Source organism: Centruroides sculpturatus, unplaced genomic scaffold, assembly GCF_000671375.1.
Source record: "Centruroides sculpturatus isolate CEXI.00-Female unplaced genomic scaffold, Cexi_2.0 scaffold283, whole genome shotgun sequence".
Classification (NCBI taxonomy): domain Eukaryota; kingdom Metazoa; phylum Arthropoda; class Arachnida; order Scorpiones; family Buthidae; genus Centruroides; species Centruroides sculpturatus.
In genome coordinates, this window is record NW_019384473.1 from 352,416 (window position 1) to 373,101 (window position 20,686).

The following is a 20,686-nucleotide window of genomic DNA, read 5'->3' on the forward strand; positions in this document are numbered from 1 at the left end:
ATACACTAATATGAATTTTATGAAGTTGGTATTTGATTATTCATAATGATAACTAAAACATAAAATGTCTAAAATTAAGATTTGATAATAAAAGAAAAATTGATGTTTAAACATAATTTTAAAAAACTATTATTCCAACTTACTGTATTTCATATTATAAAATTAATCAGAGTTCTTAAACTGTTTAATACAGAATAGAAGTAATATACAGCAATATTTTTTATTGATGTAAATAATTTTGAAGATAAATATTACACTTAACTTAATTTTATTTGGTGAAAGAATTTGTTTAACAATTCAATGTAAATGTCAATAATTTATAAATAAACTAAATGATAATTGTAAAAATTTTTAATGCCTATCAATTGAAATTATTTATTAATTTTAGTGTGATTTTTGATATAATGAATTTAGTAATATCCAAATTATTTTTTATCAGGGATGTTGTTTTTCATGGCATTTGCATTATGTGCTGCCACATAAAATTAATATATGACAAATCTTAAAAATCTCAAATACTGTGTTATATATATATATGAAATTTCATTCATAATATAATTTCACAAACATGTTTTCAATAACTAAATACATTAATCAAATATTTAACTTAAAATTATTTTTATCTTATTCAGTTATACCTTAATAGTTTTGGAAGCTTGATGATCTTGTGCAAGTAATGTTTCTCCTTTCCTCTGTATATCATTAAATTGTAATTCCCGTTTTTCAAGTTCAGTTGTTAAAACCTAGTAAAAATAATTCCATAAATGTATTTAAATTAAATCATAAAATTGGTATTATCTAATATTATATGAAAATATATTTAATTGGTTAATAAATTCTTTTGGCTACTTTCATAGTTTATATTATTTTCTCTTCTTTATCTCCAAAGTTAACTAATCATATTTTAAATTTATATTAGTTGAATTATAGTTTCTCCATACATAACACTATAAAATAATAATAATAAATATATACTTCTGACATAATGAGAAAATGAATATCCAAAAGATTTGTAAATTAAATATATATTAGAATGAGCAATTATTTATTGTGACATCGTGACAATGCTGTGTTGCAATTTTTAATCATATTTTTTAAATTTATTTAATTTAAATTATATGCTCTCCACTTCAAATTAGTAATGTCTTGCCCCTGTACATCAAACTTTTCCTGTTAACAACAGTCATGCCATCATCTATCTAACTCCTTATAAAGGAAAATTTTTGAATTGAAATAACATGACTTCCAGTTTGCACCGGAAGTTCATATACAGTTAATCGGGTCCTCCTGCCCCTAAGCTTTTCACATCTGGTCTTGGATTTCATCTATCTAACTTCTTTCTCAAGATTAAGGAAAGAAAGTGAGAATTTATAGATCTACAAATTTTGAAATTGCAACCCAAATATATTTTCCACACATAAATTGCTAGAATGTTTTTGAAAATGAGAATATATATTACAATAACATAGAGAATTGTTTTCCTATAAAGTTAGTGTCATACAGACAGGATTGGAAAGACTGTCCAGACTATAGTTTTAGAGTCATTAATTTAAAGTATTAATAACATTTATTTATTAATTTAACAAATATAAACTCAATTGCAGTTATGTTTCCAAAAGAAATGATAACTATGCAGCACTTGAAAATGGGTTTAACTAAGTACAAATAGTGAAACAACACAGGTAATATTCAGCAAATAATATACTTTACTAAGTAAAAAAAAAACAAAAACAAATATTTTGACGATTTTAAATCATCATCATTAGGGTGAAAAGCAATCGAATATACGCCGGTATACGAAAATTCGAAAAATGAAATGAATGTTCAAATTTTCATATATATGTTTCACTGCTTTTCAACCTGATGATGATGATTTAAAATCGTTGAAAATGTTTTGTTATGTTTGCTATTTAGTAAAGTATATTTATTATTTGCTGCCTATTACTGGTGTTATTTTATTTGTACAAAGCACAAAATTTTTATATATAAGTTTTATTAGTAATTTTACTTGTATTACATGGCTATTATATCATAATTTTTCCCGCTTAATAGATAAAAAGAAAATAGCTTTAAAAATTAAATATATATTTTAAACTTACCTCTAAATGCTGTTCTGTTTGTACAATATTTAGATTTTTAGCAGACCAATCTCTATTAATTTCAGTTTTTTCCTTTTCGCTAATCCATTTCAGTTCATTGTTTACTAATTGTGCAAATTCCAAAAGTGATGTCATTTCAACTAATCTTCTCTCATATACAATCTACAATTAAAAATAAAATAAATATAGTAAAATTTTATTAATTAAATTATCAACAACTGTGAGGCAGATAATAGTGAGGGCTCATCAGACCAATGATGGGCACAACTTCTCAGGAATCAAAGTGAAAATGTTTAATAAACACAGAAATGAGTACATAAGTATTAAGAAACGAAAAAACCCAAAATGCATTTCGGACTATTTTCTGTCAGAAAATAGTCCGTCATCAGTTGGTATTAACTTTTTAATAAACAAAAAAATGACTACATAAGTATGGAAATGAAAATTATCTGCCTAATGGTTGTTGATAATTTAATTAATATAATTACACCAAGGGCTAGAAGCAAACTTTTGTAATAATTTTGATAATAAATTTTCTTTAATTATTCCGTTTAGTATTTGAGAAAAAATTGTAGCTTTGTTCTTTTAATATTATTTCTTCAACAGTTTCAATACAGTTATTACATGTTGAATTCTTCTACAGATAAATATAATTTGTTATTTTTTTTTGTAATTATATAAAATCTACCTTCAAATATTATTATACAGCAAGAGAAAATAACATATACCAACATATACCATATTTACACTTTATTCTGCATTAATATTTAAATCAAAGAAAAAGATTTAATGACGACCTGAGAAATAAATTGCTTATAATTAAGCTAAGATATTCTAGGAATTGAGATATCTATCTTGGAAAGGACTTTATATTTCTACACATTTATATTGAAGATATCTTTAAATATACACTAATATGAATTTTATGAAGTTGGTATTTGATTATTCATAATGATAACTAAAACATAAAATGTCTAAAATTAAGATTTGATAATAAAAGAAAAATTGATGTTTAAACATAATTTTAAAAAACTATTATTCCAACTTACTGTATTTCATATTATAAAATTAATCAGAGTTCTTAAACTGTTTAATACAGAATAGAAGTAATATACAGCAATATTTTTTATTGATGTAAATAATTTTGAAGATAAATATTACACTTAACTTAATTTTATTTGGTGAAAGAATTTGTTTAACAATTCAATGTAAATGTCAATAATTTATAAATAAACTAAATGATAATTGTAAAAATTTTTAATGCCTATCAATTGAAATTATTTATTAATTTTAGTGTGATTTTTGATATAATGAATTTAGTAATATCCAAATTATTTTTTATCAGGGATGTTGTTTTTCATGGCATTTGCATTATGTGCTGCCACATAAAATTAATATATGACAAATCTTAAAAATCTCAAATACTGTGTTATATATATATATGAAATTTCATTCATAATATAATTTCACAAACATGTTTTCAATAACTAAATACATTAATCAAATATTTAACTTAAAATTATTTTTATCTTATTCAGTTATACCTTAATAGTTTTGGAAGCTTGATGATCTTGTGCAAGTAATGTTTCTCCTTTCCTCTGTATATCATTAAATTGTAATTCCCGTTTTTCAAGTTCAGTTGTTAAAACCTAGTAAAAATAATTCCATAAATGTATTTAAATTAAATCATAAAATTGGTATTATCTAATATTATATGAAAATATATTTAATTGGTTAATAAATTCTTTTGGCTACTTTCATAGTTTATATTATTTTCTCTTCTTTATCTCCAAAGTTAACTAATCATATTTTAAATTTATATTAGTTGAATTATAGTTTCTCCATACATAACACTATAAAATAATANTGTATATAATGATTTAAACATAAAATTTTAACAGTTAATTTTAGAAATAAATTTTGAGTGTTTTCAATTAATTTCTTTTTCCTTAATATTCATCTGATGCAATTTAGAAGCTTAGATCAATTGTATATAAGGATTGCCCAAATGAAAAGTGCATGTGTCATATTTCATCGTGCAAAGTAGCAATTTGTGGGGCACTTTACAGCTGGGTAAGCTCAGCATAAGCAAAGCATGGGTTGCATTAAGTATCAGCAAGAATAGATTTTATCTCCAGTAATTTGCAGATTAATGTGAAGTTAGATATGATGGAAGTGTTCCGCTATTAGTGGCCAAAAGGAATAGGAGTGCTGACATCTATAGACAAATGAAGCACGCTTATGATGAACTTTGTTTAGGATGAACAGCAGTGAATAATTGGTGCAAGAGTTACAGATCTGCATATTTATTTAATTTTTTAATCATTAAATTTTCAATGAAACACTTTTATGTATTATCATAAATCTATCAATAATAAAAAAATTAAAATTAAAATTAATACTACATATTTAAGCAGTCAATAAAAAAATTTACTATATTTGACTTATCAATTGTTTAGTTAATGTTAAAATAACTGTCAATTTATAACAGAAAAAAATAATTACCAATTTGCTGTTCATTACATCAACAGTATCTTGAAGAATTTGAAGAGATTTCGTTGTTTCAACCACTCTTTGTTCTGAAACAACATGTCTTTGTTTGGTAATTTTACGTTCTTCTACTTTAAAGGAACGTGTGGATAAAGGCTGGAGTAGCTGCGTTTGGAAAATAAGACGAATACTAACCCACTGTTCATGTAATTCTTGTGTTCTAATAAATTTTTAAAATATCATAAATTTAGTTTTATTCTTTAAAACATTAAAAAAACTTTTATTTTATTTGAGATTTAGAATTAAATTTAATATTAATATTAGAAAGATAAAAATAGAACTATAATATTAAAATAAGAAATAAATTTTAACAAATTCATGCACAATTTAATCAGCACAAAAGATTTAAAAAATATATGGAGTATGTATTTAATAGCATAATATCAAACATATAATGATCTAGGGTTGTTTTTCATGGTTTTGATCTTGAATCATTGCTTGATTACAACGAAACTACAAATATCAAGGTCTGCCTGAATATCCAGCGCAATCATGTATTATCTATATATTGTGGCACTACTTTATGAATAGCCCATATCTTGTTTAATAGGACAATAACCTGTGTTATGCTTGTGGTGTAATAATCTAATTTTAAAATATAAACATCAAAAAGTTTATTAACTAGTTTAGAGCACAGAATTTAATTCCATTGAAAACCTGTAAGATAAACTGTATTTTCAAGTATATAGAAGAACATATCATATAAATGATAAAACTGAATAGTCATTATTTTGAAAGACCAATAAAAGAAAACATACAAAGTGTTACAGGAAAATATTTCATTAGGATTAGAGAATACAGATTAAAGATTTCATATTTCATTACTAATTTCTAGCAAATAATTGTTTGTAAATCAGTGGCTGTCCAGATATTCATAGTAAGTAATATATGATACATATAATATAGGCTTAATTTGATTATGACATTTAACAAAACAATACTAAATTTAAAAAATAAATGCATAAATTAATTTTATCATTGAGAAGGATAGTTGTATGATTCAATATCTATTTTTGTTTTATAGATTAAATATTTTTATTCTAAAACAGAAATATCAACAATAATTATACCTCTGTTGAAGTTCAGGAGCTTGAGGATGGTCATTCTCAAAAAGAGTTTTTACATCTTTTAATATGGATTTCATATTTTCTTCTAATATTTTTAGTTCAGCTTCAATGTGATCACATAAGTTTTTAGCATCCATAGGATGTAAACGATTAAGTTTTTTCTCTTCCTGAAAGCAAGAAATTATAAAATCAGAATAACAATTTATTTATTTTATTACTTTAAATAATATTTCAAGTACCTCAGGAATCCTTTTCTCAACTTCATTTAATTTAGTTTGACATTTTTTAATATCACGTTGAATTTTTTCTGAAAGACGTTGTAATTTTTCTAACCTGCAAAATTGTTTTATTTGATAAATTTTATATTATAATAATAGAAAATAAAACTAAAAAATTATATATATTACACAAAAATTTTTAATTTATTTATTTGCAGTCTTAATTACTAGTTAATGATATTAACCAGGAAGTGTTATACTTTAAAAAGATTAAATTCATTTTAAAATTTTGTATTCATATTGTGTGAAACTATAAATTTATTTAAAGCCAATAATTTTAAACTGTACAAAAGTCATTTTATGAGTAAAGCTCATCTGTCATTTTTCTAGTTAGCAATTTTCCCAATAAATATTAAAAGATAAATTATATTGTAATATTATTTTCACAGATAAAGCATAATTTTTTAATTCATTCTTTATAATGAAATTATATTTATTCTTAAAAACTTTCTATGAATATATTTGGCTCTATAAATTACTGTTTTTAGACCAATAAGTTAATTATTTATACATATTTTCTATGCATTTATGTCATCATTTTTGTTTTGAATATTAATTCAATACTAAATTGTAGGAATGCAGAATAATTAAATTATCATATATATATATATATGATAATTTAATTAAATTATCATATATATATATGATANGTACTTTTATTTATAAATAAAAATGGCTATATGATATTAATAAATATAGCCATATATATATATATATATATATATATATATATGGCTATATTTATTAATATCATATAGCCATTTTTATTTATAAATAAAAGTACTGTATATATTACCTAGTAATTTCTGCACGAATTGCTTGATCTCGCTCTTGATGTGCAATAATCATTTTATTCCATAAATGTTCAATATTATCAAATTTTAATGAATCTTCAATTTGTATTGAATGAATTTCTTTAAATATTTTCTGAAATTAAATAGCTTCAATATTATTATATAATAGGATTAGTTTCTTAAAAATAAGATATTATATAAATGAAAAAATTAGCATTATATAATAATTATAAATTAGGATATAATAACACAAAAAATGACATACATAATTTAATATACAATTTAATTAAGCATAAGGAATTTTAATTAATGATAAATGTTCAACACAAACATGATAAATTATAAAGTCATATTATATTTTAAAATGATATTAACCTGTATTTCACGATGCAAGTGTCCAATGCGTTGCTTATCACGTAATTTCGGAGGAACATCTTCTGACCGAAACCTACTACATTCTGAAAGTAATGCCTGCAAAAATTTATTTTTTAATTAGACTTTAAAATCATTTAAAATCAATATGTTATATTAATTAAAAATAGAATACCAATATAAAATCATAACTGTAATTAAAAATAAATAAGTTCAACATCACCTTAACATCAGGAATGAAATCAACACTATAACTGGAACCTGTTACTGATGTTCCTTGTGAAAAACACAGTTTATCACAAACGTTTTTGAACTTTCGAATAGTTCTTCCTCGGGTAAAATCTGATGAAACACTTCAAAATAGAACGTAAATATTTGAAATAAAATCAAATGCCCATGTGATTAAATCCGTTGCGCCGGGCATGCGTGCTCGTGCAGGGGTGGTGGTAATCAAAGCTTGTCATATATGAGAGCCTGCCAGGCTACCAATAAATTAAGCTCCTCTTTTCATATATGGCAGACCCTCATATACGATGAACTTTGATTACCACCCACTCACACACAAGTACGCATGCCCAGAGCAACAGATTTAATCACATGGGCATTCGATTTAATTTCAAATATTTATGTTCTATTTTGAAGCATTCCATTGGATTTTACCCAAGGAAGAACTATTCAAAACTTCAAAAACATTTGTGATAGACTATGTTTTTCACAAGGAACACCAGTAACAGGTTTCAATTATAGTGTTAATTAAAAATAACAAATGTAATATTATTTTCTTGTTAGATATTAAATGCAGAGGAATCATGTGAAAGTTTTAATAAGTAAAATTGTGACAGTAATGACATTTCTTAGTTTAAAAAATTATAAACTAACTCCTTCAAATATAAAATAAAAACTGTTACAATAGAATACAAATGATCGTACAGATATAAGATAATTAGTTGGAAATAATCTAATATTTGAATTATCTCAGAAAGTAAAATAATATTGAATTATAGCTATCCTATAAAACAGCGTTTCTTAACCTTCTTCTCATCATGGACCAGGAATCATATGTAACTATAAATTATGATTATTTATTTTGCTTATATGTGCTTATGTAAAGTTTTCTAAACCCCAATGTCAGTAATTATCTTTCTATAATTAAACCTTATGTAGAGTTATTACTGTATATAACAAAGTATGTACAATAACTCTATATTACAATTTAAATGTCACCCATAAACAATTGTGTCAGTGTCAGTATGGTCAAATATTTTTCTGTGGACTGGTGAAATTGTTTTGTAGACTGGCATCAGTCCATGGACTAGCCACAGAAAAATACTTCTGTAAAACAACTAATCAAGCTTTTAAACTTTTTTTTCTTAAAAGAATTTCAGAAAAATCATTGTTTCTTTTTTGCTTTATGAGATCTATATAGATTTTATTTCTTTCTATTAAGGTTGATTTATCAAACAATAATTAAACAGCACTTCTTAAATATTTACTTTTTGAGATTTATATACCATTTTTATAATATGCAAATAAATCCCAAATAAATTAATGACTCATATTCCCAAAATAACTTCTACTAATCCAGAATTTGAAACTTAAATGTAATTAATTTTGCTATGTCATTTTTATATTGCATGTAAAGATTTTATTTCTATTAAAGATAATCCATAAAAATGTTCAGCACTTTGAAAAGATTAAGACTAGAGCTTATTTGAGAAATAACAATCAATTACATATTTTCTTTCGTGGACTTAATAATTACTGAAATAAATAAGAATGTGCTATTGGTAAAATCTCAGACAAATATATGATTAAAAAGTTCTCTAGGATAGAAGAAACATTCCAACAAATTAAAAGAGAATCTTCATAATTTGTTTTTTTCACATAACTCAGGAAGAGAACAAATCAAATGTCAAAGTTAGTTTTTATTTGGATGCTCTTCTCCGTCTCATTATGTAAAACTTCTTAAAACCATCCCTCTAGTGGTGGCACACAAGTAAATTTTTACATCCTGCTACCACCAGAGGTATGATTTTAATAAGTTCTACATAAGTAGGCAAAGAAGAATCTGCAAATTAAGGTCAACGCCACCACTTGACTTAGTTGTGTACCTGAGGTGTGTGAAGAGGACAAATCATGAAGACACTCTTTTAATTTTTTTTGGTGTTTCTTTTACCCTATAAAAATCAAAATGTGTTTATATTGAAAAATTTTATACAATAATATGTAATGAGTGTAAATAAAAACATTTACACTCGACACTAAAAGAATTTTGTAATTAATATTTAAAATGGAATTTTAAAACTGTTAAAATGTTAAATTTCTTATCTTACCTTCATATCCATGAGTGAATTTGGAAAATTGCGATTCTGGAGCATTATTGTAGATTCTTGTATCCAAATGTACAAAACATTTGCCATTTCTTTATATTCTGTTATCTTATGAAATTTTTCCTAAAAATTAAATATTTATTATTATTCGTACATTTAGTGAAGTTTTAAAAATCTGGATTCAAAAAATGGATATTAATTAATTAAGTTGTATTTTCTTCCTTAGTTTAAAATTTAATTTTTACAAATATATATTCACTTTTTAAAGTTTAATAAGTTATTCAAATAAATTAACTGAATTGTCCCTAATTATATTTTTTGAAACTTTTTTTAAACCTCTTTTTATTACACAGAAATAAATTTTTAGAATAAGAAATGTCATCTAACAATTAATTTAGCTGACATTTTGGGGAAAAAAACATTTAAATTAATAATTTATTACTTTTTGGGCTCTGCATTGATCAAGTTTCTTCTTATATTGGTCCAGTATTCTTTGTTCATTTTTAAGTTGGTCTAAACAGGTTTGGATACTGTTAAGATCATTTCCACAGGAAATTTCATTTAGATGATTCTATAAAATATAAAAACAAAATTATATTTACATGTATATAAACACACATATTTAAATTTATATATTAAATAATGTATTTAAGGAAACATGAAATTGTATTAAGACTGTTATTTCAATTTTTTAAATCTATTCTGTGTTACTTATATTTATAATAATGTTAAAATAAATTTAAAGTTTCAAACAATTAATCTATAATTTTTTTAAAATTTTTTTAGAAATTATTAATAAATTGATGAATAAAAATAAAATTTTGATTCCTATTGAATACTTAAAAAAATAAATCTGAAATAGAATTATTAAAAAGTTTTGAATTTTTATTATACTGTATTAAATTAGTTATTTCCATAATTTTTCAATAATGCTTTTGCATTTCAAAAAATATATATGTTTAAAAAATATGATAAGATCAATACATAATTTTATATTCCATTTAGATAAATGAAATGTAATGTAATGTATATAATGATTTAAACATAAAATTTTAACANTATTCAATTTTTTTGACTGTTGAAATAAATTGTAATTTCAATCAGATATATTACTACTGATATTTAAATTCTGCATTCAAAAATTAATGAGAATAAATGATAAAAAATTTAAGCATTAACAAATTCTGACTATATGAAATTAAAAGAGTATATTATTAACTTTGGATTTAGATAAAATATATCAGATGAAATGGATTCAGATACACAATGTTTCTAAGATATGAATTAGTAAATCCTCTTTCTTAATATATAAAATTATATATTTTATAGTGATATAAGATAAAAATATTTACTAAACAACCAAAACTAATTTTCAGGAATAATAATTGATATTTAAATTAAATTATAGTATGTAAAATTTTACATATTATAATTTTACATTCTATAAAAATAATAAAAAAAAAGCAAACAGAAAAAAATGTATTTGACTTCATATTATTTCCTGTTATGATACAAATATTAATCAATTATGTTATCTCATACTTATCCCAACTTGTATCCTGACTGTTAATTTATTTTTGTGATTATTTTTAATGATTATAGTTAATTTAAAAATTAACAATAATCATGTCCACCTGTTTGTGTTTATATTCTGTATACATAAGTTTAATCTATTTATTGATTATTATTTATAATTGAAGAAATTAAGACTCAAGTTTTTCATAAATATGATGTAGAATTAATGTTATGGAAATAATTATTATTCTGTACATAAAATTAAATTAATCTTACATGAGATTAAGAAAGTGTATTTTAATTACAAGTAATGTAGCCTATATATGACTTAGTAAAAGGAAGAATACCTATAAAAAACATGTTTGTTCCTTAAAAATGGCATTTTCTACATAGCAGATACTTATAAATATATTAAGCAACTCAAAGCCAGATATATATATATATATATATATATAGATACATAGTCAAATGATACCTTAAATTCTTGAGCTATAAATCTGTTTTTATTAAAAACAGATTTTATATATTTTATTAAAAATGGCAAATTTATATCCCAAGTATTTAAAGCAATCATTGGCTATGGAGCAGATACTTTTTGTCCAAAACTATTACTAATATTTTTTAGCTGTCTCTTTTTGTCTGCTCAATGAATTATATTTGTTAATTATTGTACATTTATATTGTTAATTATTGTACAGCTATATCTGGCAACACTGGCAAAAGTGTTCTGTCGTCAGAGGTTCGTCAATTTGAAATGTTGTAAAATAAGTTCCGCTAGTCAGTAAAGTTAAGTAATAAAAGAACAAAAGAAAACGAAAGGTAATGCTTCATTTTTTGTCTTAACATGGTAGCAGAGAGTGGTTAAAAGAAAAAAGAACGAAAAAAAAAAAAGNCCCAAATAAATTAATGACTCATATTCCCAAAATAACTTCTACTAATCCAGAATTTGAAACTTAAATGTAATTAATTTTGCTATGTCATTTTTATATTGCATGTAAAGATTTTATTTCTATTAAAGATAATCCATAAAAATGTTCAGCACTTTGAAAAGATTAAGACTAGAGCTTATTTGAGAAATAACAATCAATTACATATTTTCTTTCGTGGACTTAATAATTACTGAAATAAATAAGAATGTGCTATTGGTAAAATCTCAGACAAATATATGATTAAAAAGTTCTCTAGGATAGAAGAAACATTCCAACAAATTAAAAGAGAATCTTCATAATTTGTTTTTTTCACATAACTCAGGAAGAGAACAAATCAAATGTCAAAGTTAGTTTTTATTTGGATGCTCTTCTCCGTCTCATTATGTAAAACTTCTTAAAACCATCCCTCTAGTGGTGGCACACAAGTAAATTTTTACATCCTGCTACCACCAGAGGTATGATTTTAATAAGTTCTACATAAGTAGGCAAAGAAGAATCTGCAAATTAAGGTCAACGCCACCACTTGACTTAGTTGTGTACCTGAGGTGTGTGAAGAGGACAAATCATGAAGACACTCTTTTAATTTTTTTTGGTGTTTCTTTTACCCTATAAAAATCAAAATGTGTTTATATTGAAAAATTTTATACAATAATATGTAATGAGTGTAAATAAAAACATTTACACTCGACACTAAAAGAATTTTGTAATTAATATTTAAAATGGAATTTTAAAACTGTTAAAATGTTAAATTTCTTATCTTACCTTCATATCCATGAGTGAATTTGGAAAATTGCGATTCTGGAGCATTATTGTAGATTCTTGTATCCAAATGTACAAAACATTTGCCATTTCTTTATATTCTGTTATCTTATGAAATTTTTCCTAAAAATTAAATATTTATATTAATCTCACATAATTATTATATTGATAATTAATATACAATAATTCATTAAATGTTCACAAAATTTGCTTTTTCATAATTGAATATAATTATCGTTAATTAATTATTTTTAAATCTTATTATCTTTGTAATATTATTATCTTTGTATTTATATTGTAATACTATAAAAAATACAGGAAATCCTTGTTAGTTCAAAATTCAAGGGATGAAATAATCACGACTTCAAATTATCAGAGATTTACTTCTGTACAATATGCCAAGTGCCACGTAACTGATGTAATTAAGCAAACAGAGTATGGCTACTTATACAGAACATTATTTTCATTAATTAATAATAATAATATAAAAGGTAAGCAGCAAGTGTCCAGTGAGAATTTCACAGGTCACCAGATGGGTTTTATAAAAAAAAATAAAGCAGATTTCTCAAAATGTAGCCCAAATTATTTTTGAAGTGGCCCAAATAGTAGTAAGTAGCCCAAATGTAGCAGCCTAGAGCCCTACAAATATCTCAATCTGTTACTTGTAGCCAAATCTTGAAATCCCGAAAACCAGACATATTTCATGAAATAAGAGAAAAAAAGGTAGATCCATGGGTGGCAACCGAAAATGTGTTACTGTAAAAACAAAGCTATACTGACCAGGTTAGAGTTGTTTTTGGTCTATTGTTCTCTTACAGTACAGAGTCACTTCAATCTAAATAAATGAGTTAATGTAGGAATACCACAATTCAGACAGAATTTTCACTTCAAATTTTGAAGTAGCCATATTTTGAACTAACTGAATTCCTTAATGTGTAAATCTCTATATACCCAGGTAAGACAAAAGTACAGTTATGAACTAACATGATTTCAAACTATCCAAGTTTGAATTAACAGGAATTTCCTGTAACTAATAAAAATATAAATATAAATTATAATAACTCTTACTTCATCCGCATATGGATTAAGAGGTGGTGGTTCTGAAAAAATATCATATAGGGAAGATATATATGTGATGAGAGATTTTTCATCTGGTTCTGGAGTGTCAACATCTGCAATTTTCAAATATAAATATATTAAAAAGTAAGAGAGAATAGGATAAATGTCATAAATAAATATTACAATTAATCTGAACATTATAAAATTAAAATTTATACAAATTATTATTTCATAATTACCTTCAGGATCAAGAAGCCTCGTAACACCAAATTCTTTTTCAGCAATAGAAAAAGCTAATTCAAGATTCTCTCTGGGAGATTTGCCTTGAAGTGATCTGAATTCTATTAACTCTGGCCTTAAAATAAAATTTGGATAATTATAATAGACATAAGTATATATAACTTACTAATAGTAATTATAACTTTATTTAAATATTTTAAATAGTTGAACCAAACTTCTTTGTATATTATTTGTCAAACAATATACAAAGATATGTATTAAAATTGTAATGATAAACTAAAGCATGTATTATAATTTTAAAAATTTACAACAATAACAAAATTTGTTGTTTCTCATTTACAGGAAGTTAATAAATTTATTTCTAATCAATATATCTTATTATATAACAAATTTTGCATATTACATAAGTTCTAATCAATGTATTGTATGAAATTTAAATAATACTTAAGGTACCCTACATTGATTATGATAAGTAATAAAATAAAAACAAGTGATTCCACTTACTATAAACCAGCAACAAGTTGCCCAACAAGTTTTATAAAAAATTGTAAATGCTAATAATGAGTAAAATCGTCATTAAGCTTGACCCTACTGGAGATACACACAACACCTATTATCTCCCACCCCCTCAACTTTTAACCACCAATCAATCACCTTAATAGTGATAGTTAGTGAAAGAAATGGCATACCCAGGAGTGTTGCCACTAAGAAAGGGGGTAATAGAGAGGATGAGAGAAGGATAGGGGGAAGGGAATGGGGTGGGGGTGGGAGGGAGAGAAAAACTGGGAGGGAAAGGAGAGCAATCATCTTAATAAACAAAGCTCCCTTAAAAGTTTCTGAAATTTTTGACAAAAAACACAGGAGTTATTAAGCTTCAAACAGGGTAAACAAAACTGTGCTCCCCATACACACAAACATCCATACATACAGAAATTACTCCCAAATTTTTTTGCATTTCTCGATGTTTCAAAGTGTCTAAGTGCAAAAATTGAAAATCTCGGGGGTCATTTTTTGACTGATTGCCATACTTTCCCTCTATTATAACAGCTGAGAAAGTAATAAAAACTGTCTATTGGCATTACCAGTAACACCAATAGAGTGTTTTTATTTTTGTTTATTGATTATGATAAGTATATATAAACTTTTTATTGAAACTTATTATTGAAAAAATTTAAATAAATTCAACTAAAGTGATCCAAATAGTGTATTAAAGAATTGTTAATCCAAACAGAAATTAAACAAATTTTTGATTTTTCAATCTACTAATAAAACTTTTTGATTGTGAAATGTTTTATGATAGTTTGAAATAAAAAAGTTGGTTAAAATATGCAATTCAATCTTTCTTAAAAACTATCTTGTCTTAAAATTGGAATAAAAAAAATAACAGTCAAATCATTTAATCTATGCTTGTAAGGAAAATTGATTGATTAAATGTTAATTTGTGTAAAAGCTTTTAACATCATATTTGTGTTACAAATACATAGTATACAATGTAAAGTTTTCTATTATCATGTTAATGTGTAATTTTAAAACAGTATTTAATTTCTTATAAATAATACTTTGAGAAATTACTCACCTGTTTCTATGAATAATTGCATTAAATGCTAAACCATCTTTCCAACTGGTTGTAAAATCTGTGACTTTAACACTAGGATAACAATCAGTTGTTCGTTGTGCCCATCTTAACAATACCTCACGAGCAGATAGATTTTCATTGGACTGTCCAGTAATGATATCGGATATCTGAAAACAAAAATATTAACTGATTTAATCATTATTAAAAAACAAAATTAACATTAATGCAAAAACCAAAATAAAAAGTCTAATGCAGTTAAAAATTCAACCATAGCAACTAATAACTACCAACTATTCTATATTGATTTAACAATTATCCAAGATAAACTCAAAATATCTGTATATAAATATATACATTGTATTGTATTAAAATATTGTATATATTGTATTAAAATATATATATATATATTGTATTAAAATATATATATATATATATATTTTAATACAATATAGAAATCTTTTAAATCTTTCTATATGTTATGTTTCAAGCTCTCACAACAGACAATATTGCAACATCTTTTCCTCAATCTAGATATACAAGAAAAACAAAGGGTGACAGACAAACAAAATTTGATTCTGAGATGATATCAAGTCTAAAAATGACAACAGACAATAGATACAAATTCAAATTGAAAAGATTAAAAAAAAATAGTACATACATTTAAAAATAGTTGCTTAATAATCGCTAGAACATAGTAAAAATATATAAAACCAGCAATATTTTAAGAACTTCAAATGGAAATAAACAGTTTTGCTATCAGCACAGCAATATATTTGATATCTATAAATTAATTTCTCATTGACAAATGGATAATGAATGTAATATCCTGAAGAAGGATAAAAAACAAACCAAAAACATTCAAAAATTAAAAATATTACTGCAATTTAAGGTTTCTATCATGGTATGGTTATTGAATGTAACAACATTTTGAGCACCTAGCATTAAATATACTAAATAATAAGAAATCATATGAGCTAGAACTAAAAAATAATGGTTTAAGATGATGTTTTTAATTCAATAAATAAAATAAAGATATTTTTGAGAATCTTGTATATTTTAGCATATCATACCTTATGTTATTTTATGCATATTTAGTATTTATATAAAAAGATATTCTAAATGCATCAAATAAATGTATTGATTGTTTTATCTATTTTAAAATTCAATAACATAATATGCCACACTACTACTTAATAAACTTTTATTCATCATTTCATTTAGCATTGCCACGTTTTCAAAATTGCTGACCCAGACAGGGTCAGAAATTTATAAAAATTGACAACACCGTCTATAACAGGTCATAACCATTTTTGAAATTCATTTTGTGTCAGCCAATCTTTCTTAAATTTAAAAGTTCGCTTCCTCTTTTTTAGGGCTTTCAATTTCTTGAGTTGTCATATTAATTAAATAATTAAAATAGAAATTATAAACATGTAAACTGAAACTGTATTATTTTTTATCAAGAGATGCTAAATAAATTCAGTTCTTTATGAGTTACACAGAAATTGAGAATCAATAGAAATTGTTTATGAAGTTTGGAATTATAAATGGAAGCATATATTTATATTTAAAATTCCAAATGTATTTTTTACAGAAGCAGAAAATGTTTTTTAAATCATTTGGACATCTCAGAAAAACCGGCCTGGTGGCAACACTAATTTCATTATATAAAAATCATTAGGCACAGTTCATTTTCTGTCCGAACATAAACTAAGAATTGAGTCAAAGTGCTAGGAAGTCAATAAACATTGTTTCAGGAGTCACCAAAACATTATTATTGACTTGAATATAAAATAATTTTTAAAAAATTGCATGCACTCATGCTAACAACCTTGGACATTCTCACTTTGACCCCCTGTATCTTGAAAATGAAATCATGAACTCCCAATTTTTATTACATTTTTAATTTCCTCATCTCATATTATGTAAAATGAAAGTTTAATCAAAATTAACTAATAAAATTTTGAGAGCTAACTTAATTCTTTAAGTTATAAAGAAGAGGTATTGCTAATGCTCCATCTCAATAAAATTATATTTGGTAATAAGTTTATAAATTTTATGTAAAAAAAAAACTCAAAATATATTTATAGCAGATTAATAAATGTAATAAAATAAAATTTATATAAGAGACTAATAATAATTTTGTCATAACCTTTTCTTGATACCAGTAAAAAATTCACAGCTGTTATATCTAAATACCATAGTACTGTATTAAAACCAAGAAGAAAGTTGTGATCTTTAATATTAATTCTCTCAATAATGAAAACAAATTGAAATTTGAAATTAATATAATGTGAGTATCTTTGATACTTTATCATTTCATTTCCCAAATTCAATCTAACATCTTGTTTTGAAGATATCTCACACTGAAAAAATACTATTTGAATTGCTACTAGAATAAACAAATTTGTTGAGATAAATCAAAAGTTTTAGAACACAAAAATTATTTCTGGATTATGAAATAAGAACTAGAGAAAAATCCAATCATCTATCCAGTTCTCACATCTCTCTGAATGTATTAGATGCAATGCCCACAATAAAAAACATTATTAAAATGTACATGAGATACCCAAATGATATAAAAAAACATATAATATGTTTGGAATTTTAAATATAAACATATGCTTCCATTTATAATTTCAAACTTCACAAACAATTTTTACTGATTCTCAAATTTCTGTGTAACTCATAAAGAATTGAATTTATTTAGCATCTCTTGATCAAAAATAATAAAGAACCCCAATTATTCAAGTTCTGAATAACTAAAGTTCTGCAACATCCAAGGTGAACCTGCAAGTGAATATGCTTTTTCTTATACTGTAATTCATAAAAGAAAGTTTAAAATGATACGTGTTACAAAATGATTTACAACTCAAATCTATTATCCCATAAACCAAATGACAGCTTTAATTGATTGGGCTATTTTATGTTACTTAATTTCTAATTATTAATTATAACTAGAGTACTAGAGGTAGATGTTAGATGTCATCTCCTGTCAAAATTAATAATTATAGTAATTTAATATAATTTAGAACAGTCTGGAAGAAAAGAATCAGCCTGGAATGGGAATCAAAACTGTGTGGTGCACTGTCTAGTTACACCACCCGGACCTCCAAGTGACTCTTTGCTTCTGGACACATTTCAACCTTTGATAAAACCATCCATGGTTATTCACAGCACCGATTGGGAACAACTATGTCCACAGCCTATGCATTAACTCAAAACTGTAACTCAATGTCAGAATTTTTTTTAACCTCTTAAAATTTCCATTTAATGAGGTTTAACTGTATTTATTAATAATATTTATATGAATAGATCAATAAAAAATTCAAATAATTCCTTTATGCTAAGTCTTCAACTGACTTAGTGTTCAGGATAATCTTCTTTTGATGAAAACAGACCTGTATTGTAAATAAATGAATGATTCATGTTAAGATTTTTTTTCAGACAAAATTATATTGGTTAGGCAAATATCTTTTTCACATATATTTAAGCTTGTACAGATGATGTAATGATAAAAAATTGCTAAAATTACCTATTAAAACTGATGGAAAAAAAAATTCTGATACAATGTAACAACATATTTGAACCTATTAAAAGTAATCTCCTTTAACATTATTTTACAGTCTATGTTGTTATTAAAATTCTATTATATGATCTTAAATATTCTTGAATTCTTCAAATTTTAATAAATCATCATAGAAATTTTATATTATTCATTTATTTGTTCTAATTTAAAAATATTTGAAGTAATAAAAGAAAGAAAAAAAACTGCTAAATAAATTTAATTTTTGTTTACTTGGTACTGGTATTATAATATATTTTCCTTCAATTTTGGGGGCCTGGCACCACTTAAATTATTATTAGGGGCTGAACAGATTCTGGTTCCTTAAAGTTGGCACCCTTGCATCAAAGCATAACTATATAATAATTCATGTACAAAACATTGAAATACACATCTAACTAAAGCAAGCTTTTAATTAATTGATAAAAAAAGAATATAATAGAATTTTAATAATAAAACTAATCAGAATAATATAAAATAATATTAAAATGAGATTATTTTTAGCATATATCAATAGGCTATATGCCAACTTTTAATATATCAGGAAATCTTGAAACTTTGATTTGTACAATACAAATGACCTTCTATAAGAAAAATCAAAAAGTTGTACTGCAATCTTCTCTAAAAGCAATGCCAATTATTTTTGAATACCTTTGCTACTGTGACTTTTTATAGCATGTTAACATTATTTGATAGTTACAATTATTAAATTATATCTTTAAATAATTTTTGCGAGAAATAAATAACGAATTTGTTTTTCTGAAACACGTCGTCACTGTTTCGGAATTTTATTAAATACATTATAACATAAACTGTTAACAAATAAATGTATACAATTAGTGAAATTTTAATATAAACATGTAATTATATATAAATAGTATGACAGATAACATATTGAAACTTTCAGCAGTTATGCAAATAAGGTTTCGGATCCAAATAAAAACTTATTGTTAACTCATAGTTAAAGTAAGACTCATTTTTATTTGTTGTTGATGTATCACCAGTAATTTTCATTTAGAATAAAAAGTAAATTTATTAAAATATGTTTAAAAGTTTTAAAACAGAAATGAAAGTAATTAGGAAATAAAAAGAATGATATTTTTATCTCAATAGAGTTGTTTGCAGACAATTGGATAGTTACATATCTAATCAGGATTTAGATGTCAAGGAAATCATCTAACAGTTCCTGTTCACTGTGTTGTAATGTGCAAGTAACAATCCAAACTGTTTCAATTATCTCAACATTTTGGAAATTGTTTTTGTAGTTTAAATATAAATATATAATTCCTAGCAGATTAATCATTCTGATTCAGTATTTTATCATTTTTGCTTTAAAAAAATAATCATTGGATACATCCAAAAACACACATATTTGTATATCTGGCTATATACAAATATGTCAATTATGTGCTAATAAAATATTAATTTCTGTTGTATTTGCTACAAATAATTAAACAGATAAATTATTTTAATCCAAATTCTGTAGTTAATTTTGTAGTTTCTAATTAAGTTCATTCTAAGCTTAACACAATGTTTAAAATTCTTCAGAATGT

At 24.3% G+C, this 20,686-nt stretch overlaps 1 protein-coding gene across 1 annotated transcript in view; it reads right to left on the bottom strand.

Annotated features, from left to right (window-relative positions):
* LOC111621247 overlaps positions 1 to 20,686 on the bottom strand; it is a 155,151-nt gene that overhangs the window by 96,371 nt on the left and 38,094 nt on the right. The window contains exons 9-21 of the mRNA XM_023363328.1: positions 15,569 to 15,735; positions 13,992 to 14,107; positions 13,762 to 13,865; positions 12,697 to 12,816; positions 7,164 to 7,259; positions 6,791 to 6,921; positions 5,956 to 6,049; positions 5,720 to 5,883; positions 4,534 to 4,809; positions 4,316 to 4,337; positions 3,644 to 3,748; positions 2,100 to 2,261; positions 639 to 743 (exon numbers count right to left, since the gene is read on the bottom strand). Coding sequence (XP_023219096.1) covers positions 639 to 743; positions 2,100 to 2,261; positions 3,644 to 3,748; positions 4,316 to 4,337; positions 4,534 to 4,809; positions 5,720 to 5,883; positions 5,956 to 6,049; positions 6,791 to 6,921; positions 7,164 to 7,259; positions 12,697 to 12,816; positions 13,762 to 13,865; positions 13,992 to 14,107; positions 15,569 to 15,735 — 1,662 coding nt within the window. The remainder of the gene's footprint in view (positions 1 to 638; positions 744 to 2,099; positions 2,262 to 3,643; positions 3,749 to 4,315; positions 4,338 to 4,533; positions 4,810 to 5,719; positions 5,884 to 5,955; positions 6,050 to 6,790; positions 6,922 to 7,163; positions 7,260 to 12,696; positions 12,817 to 13,761; positions 13,866 to 13,991; positions 14,108 to 15,568; positions 15,736 to 20,686) is intronic.